A 10,611-nucleotide genomic window follows, 5' to 3' on the forward strand; every position below is an offset into this window, starting at 1 on the left:
GACACATAACAACAACAACAACATCCCTAAGGTAGCTGTGAGTCATACTCGATTCAATTAACCTAACAGTAACAACATATAGCAGAGCCAATAGGGGACAATGTTTTGTAAACTTCTTATTCATAACCAAACATCCTGAGGGAATGAGCAATTGGTTCTGAGGCATTTTTTTTAGAACCACATTCTCTGGACTCCAATGTCTACTGTTCCGATGGTCTCTTCTGTTGACCCTCTGGAGTTGCACTGCTAACCCAAAGACCATGCTTCTCTCAGAATTTCAATCCACTAGGCTCCACAGAAGAAAGATAGGTGATCTCCTCCAATGAGATACCCAGCATTTATGACCTTCTCAATTGCTTGCTATGCATCTGAAAGTTGGACAATAAATAAAGATGACAGAAGAAGAATCAGTGCTTTTGAGTCGTGGTGCTGGAGAGGAGTATTGAACATACCATGGACTGCCAAGAGAACAGATAGGTCTGTCCTGGAGAGGGTGAAACAGGTTGCTTTTTGGAGGCAAAGATTTTGAGACTCTAAAGTGCATACTTTGGACAGGTCACCAGGTGGAGCCAGTCCTTTGGGAAGGACATCATGATTTGGAATGATGGGGGAGGGTTAAGCACAGGAGAGAAATACCCTGGTTAAGATGGATTGACACAGTAACTGGGGTAATGGAAGTAGGTGTGTCAGGCAGTGAGATTGACTCAGGATAGGATAGGGTTCAGAGCTATTGCACATAGGGTCGCTATGAGTTGTGTTGTCAATCCATCTCATGTGGAGTCTTCCTCTCTTGTGCTGTCCCTCCACTCTTCCAAACATGAGGGCCTTCTCCAAAGACTGGTCTTTCCTGGCCGAAGGATGTGAATGGACTTCAAAACCCTAACCTCCAAGGAGAAACTTGGTTTCGCCCTCTCCAAGATAGACTGATTTGTTTTCTTGGCAGTTCATGGTGTGTTCAAGACTCTTCTCCAGCACCACAATTTGAAGGCATTGATTCTTCTTCAGTCATCCTTAGTCATTGTCCAGCTCTCTGATGCATAGCAAATTGCAAAGACCATGACCTGGATTAGGTACACCATAGTCTCTAGACTGACATCGTTGCTTTTCAGCACTCTGGAGAGGTCCCTGACAACAGATTTCCCAATATAATTAATCTTTTAATTTTCTGACTGCTGGTACCAAGAGTGTTGTTTGTGGAGCTAAGTGAGCTGTCATTGTTAACAACCTCAATCTCTTCTCCATCCATCATGGTGCTGCCAGTTGGCTCAGTGCTGAGAATCTTTGTCTCCCTGATGTTAAGCTTCAATCCATATTGAAGCCTACAGTCCTTGACCTTCTGCAGCAAGTGCTTCATGTCTTCTTCAGTTTCAGCAAACAAGGTTGTGTCTTCTGCATAATGTCGGCTGTTGATGAGTCTTTCTCCAATCCTGATGCCACATTACTCCTCATAAAGTCCTGCTTCCCAAATGATCTGTTCTGCATATAAATTGAAAAATTATGGAGACAGGATGCATCCCTGACATACTCCTTTCCTGATTTTGAACCATACAGTGTTTACTTGCTCTGTCCTGAGGACTACTTCCTGGTCCAAGTATAGGTTTTGCATAAGCACAATCAATGAATGAAATATGTTTTCTTCATTATTTTCAGGTCTAACTGGAAAAATATATTCTTTCCCTCTCCCATACCCTTATTAAAAATCTTTTTTCACTCAAAAACAAAACAAGAAAAAATACAAACCCACTGCCATAGAGTGAATTCTGACTCATAGAAACTCTACAGAACAGAACAGAATTTCCCCAGAGTGTCCAAGGTCACAGATCATTTCAGAAACTAGTTTTTATCTTTTTCCTAAGGAAAAACTGGTACATTCAAAGCACCAAACTTTTGGTTAGATGTTTGCTTAGTTCACGTTTAATCCACTACTAGAGCTCCTGTCTTCTTCACTGTTGTTCTTGTTGTGTACTGTCGGGTCTGAACCGACCCAGAGCTGACTCTCCAGTGGGTTTTTCCAGGCACTTAATTGCTCGGGAGGAGACTGATCATCCTTCTCCCACAGGGCAGCTGGTGGAGCAGCTGGTGCAAACAGCTTCTTGCCTCTAGGCCTAGCGCCTCCTAAATAAGACTTCCTGACCCCAAACAAACATGCAAATGTCATTTCATTGGATAAGTAGATCTCTGTATGTTGAGTTAGCGGGAACTGCTGCCAGCTAGCTTCGCAGTATTTGTATTCACTCCCCCGCCCAACTAGTTTATTTACAAAACTCGAATACAAATTTGAACACATTCTTTCAATTTCCCTCAGCCCTTCACCCATGTACAACCCCATGATTAATCCCCCTCTTCCCCCTGCACATCCACATCCCTCTGCTTCCAGCCTCTCCCACCCCTCCTGGATCCTTATACTCCTTCTACAATAATGATCTTATACAATATTTATTTTTGTGGGACTGAGTTAGCTCACTCTGCATAATGCTTTCCAGTCCTTCCCAAGGTAGGTAATACTTTATAAAGTTATTGCTCCTGCATGCTACATAGTATTCCATTGTGTGAATGTACCATAATTTCTCAATCCATTCATTTGGACATTTGGGCTCTTTCCATGTTCTTGTGATGGTGAAATAATGCTGCTATGAACATTGGTGTACAAATCTCAATTTGTGCCTCAGTTCTCATATTCTCAAGCTATATTCCAAGTAGTGGTATAGCTGGGTCATATGGAATTTCAAGGTTCAGATTTTTGAGGAAGCACCAAACTGCCTTCCAGAATGGTTGCACCATTTTACAATCCCACCAACAATGTATAAGAGTTCATTTCTCGCCACATCCTCTCCAACATCTATTACTTGCTGCCCTGTGAAACTTTTCCACTGTCACTGGAGTGAGATGGTACCTCATTGCGGTTTTGAATTGCATCTCTCTTAACTCCAGTGATTTGGAGCATTGTTTGCTACAAAAAAGGAGATTTTGTGTTTGTTATTTGCATGTTTGGGTTGGGGTTTTTTTCCTTCTAGATTTTTCCTTTCATCCTTTCTAGTTTATAAACTAACTTGATAATGGAGAAATGGAAATTAAACTTTATGTGGAAAAAGTATTATGTTATGTTTTCATAAAAATTTGAATATATTTTAATCTGGAGGCTTTTAGTGTTAATATAGTAACAGTTAAAATTTCCAAGTATCTCCTGTTATGTTACACTGCATTTTCTGTTTAATTTACACAAGACTGCCAGTGGTTGCCCTTACCAGGCTCACAAAAAACACGTACTTTTATTTTCCAGTGATTTGTTTTACAGTTCTTTCTTGGTTTTGTTGTTGTTATGTGCCATTGAGTCACCTGCAACTCCAGTGATCCTCTGTACTGTGGCTCTGAACCCTGCCCTGTCCTGACCTAGTCTCACTGTCTCTGACAAACCTACCCCCATTATCCCACTTGTGTCAATTCATCTCATCCAGGGTCTTCCATCAACCTTTCCAAGCATGATGTCCTTCTCCAAGGTCTAGCTCCTCCTGGCAACATGCTTAAAGTATGTAAAACAGAGCTTCAAAATCCTTGCCTCCAAGGAGCAGCCCAGCTTAACCCTCTCTAGGACGAACCTGTTTGTTCTCCATGGTATATTCAATAATCTCCAGCCCCACAACTCAAGGGCATCAAATTCTTCTTCTGTCATCTTTGGTCATTGTCCACCTCTCTAATGCGTAGTAAGTAATTGGGAAGACCATGGCATGAATCAGGTATACCTTAGTCTCCAAACTTACATCGTTTCTCTTCAGCACTTTTGAGAAGTTCTTGACAGCAACCCTCCTCTGGGGCCAAGAATGTTGACTGTGCACCTGAGCAAGCGGAAATGTTTAACAACCTCAGTCTCCTCTCCATCTATCATTGTGCTTGCAACTGGCCCAGCAGTGAGAATATTTGTCCTCATGATGTTGAGCTTCATTTTTTTTTCTTAGGACTACACTACATTTTGTTGGAATTTTTCAGATTAAATGGAAATTTACAAAAACTTCATTCTTAATATTTTTATATTTTTTCATTATGTAAAATAAATATGTAATACTCTACCCCAACTAGTATTACTAGTTCAGTGGCACTAACTATTCTCACCATGTCATGTAACCAGTACCACTAATTTTTGATATTTTGATTAAATATTCATCTCCTTTGTTGTTTCTTTTTCAGAATGTAAAGAAATGCTGAGAAATAAATAAGGCTCTCTTCGTCTGATTGAGATAACCATAATGGGTATTGGGAAGTCTAAAATAGATCCGTGCCCTCTCTCTCTCTCTTGGAATAAAAGCCCCAGTGTGGATACAAGTCCACAGCATCCTGAACCAAAGGCTAAGAAATCAGAAGAAATCCCTCTCCATGTTAAGGCCAAACAAAGCAGTTCAGCAAAGGAAACAACAGGGGAGCAGAAGGGAGCTGAGACAAGGGAAGAGACGTCTGAAGAGGAGACAGAAGATGAAGTGTTCTTCAAATTTGTGATACTTCATGCGGAAAGTGACATAAATGAAGCCCTCAGGGTTCAGGATCTGCTACAAGATGGCTTTGGTATCAAGCCTGGAATAATCTTCGCTGAGATGCCGTGTGGCAGACAGCATTTACAGAATTTGGATGATGCTGTAAATGGGTCAGCATGGACTATCTTACTATTGACTGAGAACTTTTTAAGAGATACCTGGTGTAAGTTCCAGTTCTACTCATCCTTAATGAACTCTGTCAACAGGCATCACAAATACAACTCTGTCATACCCATGCGGCCACTGAACAATCCCCTGCCCCGAGAAAGGACCCCCTTTGCTCTTCGAACCATCAATGCTCTAGAGGAAGGAAGTCGTGGCTTTCATATCCAAGTAGAAAGAATTTTTCAGGAGTCTGTGTATAAGACCCAACAAAGTCTATGGAGAGAGACAAGAAATGTCACTGAGACAAAGCACACTACTCATGACTGGCTCTTGTAAAATGATTTGTCTTCACCAGTGAAATAGATTTTCAGGAAATTTTTAAATAATAAAGGGTATTGTTCTTACAGAAATCAGTAGCACAATGGAAACTAAAATCCCAACAGAGCAATCTATGGAAATGTGCTTTAAAAATTACACATATGTGTTCTTTTTGGTGAAAATATTTACAGCAAAATATACACTAATCAGAAATTTCTCCACTTCCCGATATATGCTATTGTCACATTCATCACATTGTTAACATTCTCACTACTCTAAACATGTTTTACAATCATTGGTTTTTCATTCTTTTACTCCCTAAAGTCCTTATCTGTGTTTTAGAGCTACTGTTATCAATCTGACCTCATACAGATAATTTTTTAAAAGAGTGAAATTTCTTTATTAATTCAGCCAAACTGTTGTTTTGTTTACAGATGCCTTCATGAGGTATTCTTAAATCAAAGCTAAAAGAAAAATATTTCAGGACAATAGATTTAGAGACTTTCTCAAGTCTTGGTGGATGCAGTAAGTCTGGGGTCCACATTTTTCCTCCTTTTGGTCAAGGTATATCTATTTGATCTTTGATCAAACTGTTTAGTTTTGGCAGCCAGGCACCAACCCTTTGTTCTGGTCTCACAGCAAAGAAATTCATGAAGATAATTAGACTTAAAGTTTATGTCTTTCTCCAATTTCTGCATCTCCTTGTCCTTCTCCAGGTGAATAGAGCTCAATTATTGCATCCTGAGTGGTTTCTGGCAAGCTTTTAAGACCTCAGAGCTCTGTAAATATAGTATTCTTTGATGATTTTATAAACTCAAGACTGTCAAGGTTTAAACAACTTAATGGTTTTTCTAGTTTGTGGAATATGACAAAGAATAATCTCAAAAATATATATATATATATTTTAGTTGAGCCTTGGACAAAAACATGTAGTAGAAGACATTTATTTAAAATATTTGATAATATTTTCATTTTCTGAATTTTGTTCTTCTCAAAGGGCACAGAAGACATTAGTCTCAAGAGATTTGTCTGTCTTCTTTCTTGAAACACTTTTTACGAACATTATCATAAAGCATTCCCATTATTATTGCCTGGAAATATGGATTGTAGAAAAAGAATGCTGAGTGCTGGTGATTGTGATATAAGAAAGATATGGTGGTTACACAATTTGATGGGTGTAAGGAGGGGTGGGTAAAGGGAATGGGAGCGATCTGGTGTGGAAAACAATGTATACGAACTTTGTAAGTGAACTAGTATAAAATAAAAATTTGATTAAAAAATAAAATTACAAAGCAAAAAAAGAGAGAGATATAGTGGAGCTTTTTCAAAGAATCTAGTGAAAACGTACTTCCTTTCTGCTGAAAGTATCCCATTTGATACGGTAATGTTTAGAAATTCCATGGGGCAGTATTGAGTGGTCCCTGAAGCCTGGAGCTCTCCAACTTAGTAACTTAGCTATTTATAACCAAGACTTAGTTTGCTGATCTTTTGAAAGGTGTATGATTGCATATGATTGGCCAGATGGTCTCCTTTCAAATCAGTAACCTCTCTGAGTAAGCCTTTTAAAACTATCTCATACTCAGTACTTCATCTAGGAAACATTTCTCATCTAAGTTCTCAGACTAGCTAAATTGTATGTATGTTTTGTGCATTATTTTTTAAAGACTTTGGATAGCTAGAGATGCCTTTTATCACCTTCTCCTCTAGTGTCCCAGACTCATAATAATCTGGAAAGTCACCAAACAGAGCTCTCCTTTTACTTCCTACCCTCTGTCCATCTGATATTGAGGGAGCAACATCAAGTTCAGTTTGGGATAGAGTGTGAGTCACATTACATTGCAATTGGGATATAGCATTCAAGAGAGTCAGGAGATGTGATTCTAATCTGATCTCTGTCATGGAGCATGATGTGGCTGAGGCAAGCTGCTATCCTTCCTTTTTCTGTTGTTATTGTTGTTGTTGTTGTTAAGTGCCATGGAGCCATAGGTGACTCAGCAACCCTATAAACGAAAGACCTGAACACTTGTATAACTTTCATCCTCTCTCCGGGTTCATAGGATGTCCAGAGGCAAGCTATTTTGGAAGTGACTGCCACTCCTGCTTCCAAGCTTGTTTTAATCGGGGAGCTCCACCAAACACTGTCCACTATGCATAACCATTCTCACATTTGACACATCAGTGTCACAGTCCTTTCTCTGTAATGAAAAGATTGGATTCCTAAAGGCCTTTGTCTTCTCTCAAATGTGAAAAAAAAAATAGGATTCAGAAAAGGGAACAAATATAAAACATAATTTTGTAATGGGATCAATAGTGTAATAGTGTAGGAGATGTTATAATTACTTAAAACTTTAAAGAAAAGTTTTATATGTTTAAAACTCAATTGATTTTAAATCCCATCTGTTATGCTTTTATAGTCCCAGAAGATAATTCTACTTCTTGCTTATTCAGAAATTTTAGAGCATACATTTTGATAGGAACTTGGGAGTGAAGTCATTCTGCCTAACTTTTCATTCTGCATATCCTCTGCTAGTACAAGATCTGAGTACATCTTTCTGAGTCAACCTCTTTATAATCATGAAGCAAAATGTTGTCTGAGGAACATTTTCCAGTAATCAGTAAGTCAGATCTCCAACTCTGTTGGTATTTACCGAAGGAAGAAATTGTTTTTATTGTGTGACATTTTCTTGGCCCAAGATCTCTTCTATTGTATTACTCACTTTTCTTTTTCAGTTTTAAATAATAAATGTTCCCATGTTTTTGGAAGAAGAAGCTTAATGTTCCGGGCATCTCAGATTTCATGTACTAATTAAATATTACCACCCACCCTTCATGCCTGCCAAAGTTGGAGTAATTGATGGTGCATGGTATTTTTGAAAGAAATACCTTTATTCTTTATCCTTGACTAAACTTGGTTTCTAACTCCAGTGAATATTAGTAACCCTCTAGGCCTTTCTTCCTAGTTCATCTTAGTCTGGAAGCTCTGTTGAACCTGTTTGGTACCATAGCAACACACAAACTTCTACAGACACACAAGTGGTGGCTGTGCGTGAAAGGACGTCAGCCAGAAATCAAACTGGACTCTCCCACATGGAAGGCAAGAATGCTACCTCTAAACCACTCTTGCCTGGTTTCCAGTGAAGGTTGTGGAAAAATGTGTTGCAAAGAAGGATCAAACCTGTACTTCTTTACAGAGCATCAGGCACAATGTTCAACCTGACGTGGAATTCAGTATTTTTTTATGATGGAAAAACAGTGTTGAAATGAACAGTTATAAGACAGTATTATCAGACTAATGAAATCAAGGATGAAGAGGGCTAAAAATGTGGGTTTGAGGTTGTGTTTTGTGTGAGTATGTACATACATGTACATAGATATATAAACATGGAGAAATGTGTCTCAGGCTGGGAAACTTCTATTTTGAGGACTTGGTGGGCACTAATGCTATCAGAAGCTGCACATGGACTAAACTGAGTTATGCTTTAAATATTGCATAGGACACGTCCAGCTGTAAGCTGGTGAAATCTAAGGTCATAAGGCATGGAGTACAAAGTAAACTTGTTATCATTTTTAACAGATCACCAATACACTATGACTCAAAGGATCATAAAAAAGTCCACCTCTTATCCTCAGTGTTTCACTTGCGATTCTCCAAGGCTGCTACAGTGTCAGGTGCCTTAAACAGATCCTGGAAGAAGACCTTGGGTGAGATGGACTGACTCAGTGACTGAGGTAATGGGGGTAGGTGTGTCAGAGACAATGAGGTTGGCTCAGGATAGAGGGTGTTCAGGGCTATTTAGGATTGCCATAAATTGCAAGTGACTCAATGACACATAACAACAACATAGACTTCCCCCAAAAAGGGGTGTGTGTGAAATCAGTTGCCATTGAGTCAATTCCAATTCATGTTGGCTCATATGTAATAAAGAGGGTAAAACTGCATTCTCTAGGACTTTCAGCAGATGAGATCTTTCAGAAATAGATCACCAGCCCTTTCTTCTGAGGTGCCTCTGAGTGGGCCAAACAATTAACTATTTGTGCTCAAGGATTCATGGAGTCAGATTGTCTGGACATAATTGTGATCTTAAGTAAGACACTTAATCTTTCTATATTTCAGTGCCCTTATCTAAAAATAAAGAAAATAATAATACCTCCTTGAAAGTGTTATGGAAGAATTAAATAAGATAACATATGTGAAGCACTCACTCAAGTGGCACCTAAACACAGTTGTGTTATTGTTATCTATACACTTTTAATCTGCAACAGGAGATGGGGAAGAAGGCAAAGATGACTTTATAACAGCTTTCAACCCCATTCTAGGAACATTTCAAATTCTTTAGAGGACATAAATTTTAAATAACAAAAAAGAAAGATGCGAAATCTCATCTCAGGATACCGTACCATAGTATCTTAAATTTCTTCACATACATATGAAAGTTAGACTACAAATAAGGAAGACCAAAGGAGAACTGATTCCTTTGAGTTGCAGTGTGGGACAAGAGTATTGCATATACAAAGGACAGCCAAAATAACAAATATGCTTTGGGTAAAGTGCAACCAGGGTTCTCCTTAGAGGCAAAGGCCGTGAAACGTCATCTCACATACTTTGGGCATTTGATAAGGAGATGCCAATCCTTAGCAAAAGACATCATGCTTGGGAAAGCAGAGAGAGGGCGGTTGAAAGAGAGAAAGACCTTCTATGAGCTGGATTAAGAGAGTAAATGCAACAGTGAACTTAAGTTGATAGTTATCATGAGCATGGCATTGGATAGGGCAAAATTTCAATCTGTTGTTCATAGGACTTGCTTTGTTGTTGTTAGGTGCCGTCAGATTGAGTATGACTCATACTGACCCTACGAACCACAGTATATAAACCCTGTCCTGTCCTGTGCCATGCAGTGACTGTGTCAATCCATCTCATTGAGGGTCTTCTCCTTGGCTAACCTTCTATCTCCTCATAGTTCACTTAATGACACCTACTGTCAGCACCAACACACTGTCAAGTCTTATGCAGCAGAGTTTGCACCAGGACACTGAGAATGAGAGGAGCCCAAGATCAACACATTAAAAGAGAACTACCAGAAGTTCAAGGTTGTTTTAGAAGAGGCTGTGGCACCATGGATATAATTGCTGATGTCAGGTAGATCCTAGTCGAAAGTGCAGAATATCAGAAAACTATTTATCTGTGCTTTATTGACTTGCAAAGGCACTTGACTGTATGCATCATAACAAATTACGGCTATAATTGAAAAGAACAGGAACCCCTAGACACTTAATTGTGCTCATGTGAAACCTGTTTTTAGTCCAAGAAGCTGTTGCCCAAAGAGAGCAAAGGAACATGGTGTGGTTTAAAGTCAGGAAAGATGTGCATGAGGGTTGTATCCTTTCTCTATACCTATTCAGTTTGAGGAAAACATTTGAGAAGCTGAACCCTATGAAGAAGAATGTGGCATCAGGTTTTGAGGATGACTCGTCAATAATGTGTGTTATACAGACAACACAACCTTACTTGTTGAAAGAGAAGAGGAATTGAAGCACTTGCCATAGAAGATTAACCTTTAAAGATTAAAGATTATATCCTTCAATATGGATTGGATCTCAACATTAAGAAGACAAAAATTATAGAAAACTATAGGCCAATATCTCTCATGAATATTGATGCAAAAAT

At 39.0% G+C, this 10,611-nt stretch overlaps 1 protein-coding gene across 1 annotated transcript; it reads left to right on the plus strand.

Annotated features, from left to right (window-relative positions):
- The first annotated feature begins 4,241 nt into the window (after window positions 1–4,241).
- Window positions 4,242–4,964, plus strand: TICAM2 (toll-like receptor adaptor molecule 2). The gene has a single exon (XM_006886698.1). The coding sequence runs from the start codon at window positions 4,242–4,244 to the stop codon at window positions 4,962–4,964; it is 723 nt and encodes a 240-aa protein (XP_006886760.1).
- Window positions 4,965–10,611: the final 5,647 nt, after the last annotated feature.

This window comes from Elephantulus edwardii, unplaced genomic scaffold (assembly GCF_000299155.1).
Source record: "Elephantulus edwardii isolate Elephantulus edwardi_28Jun2011 unplaced genomic scaffold, EleEdw1.0 scaffold00050, whole genome shotgun sequence".
NCBI lineage: Eukaryota > Metazoa > Chordata > Mammalia > Macroscelidea > Macroscelididae > Elephantulus > Elephantulus edwardii.

What these genes read in the sequence shown, in the direction of transcription:
- TICAM2 (XM_006886698.1), top strand. Translation starts at nt 4,242, where the DNA reads ATGGGTATTGGGAAGTCTAAAATAGATCCGTGCCCTCTCTCTCTCTCT.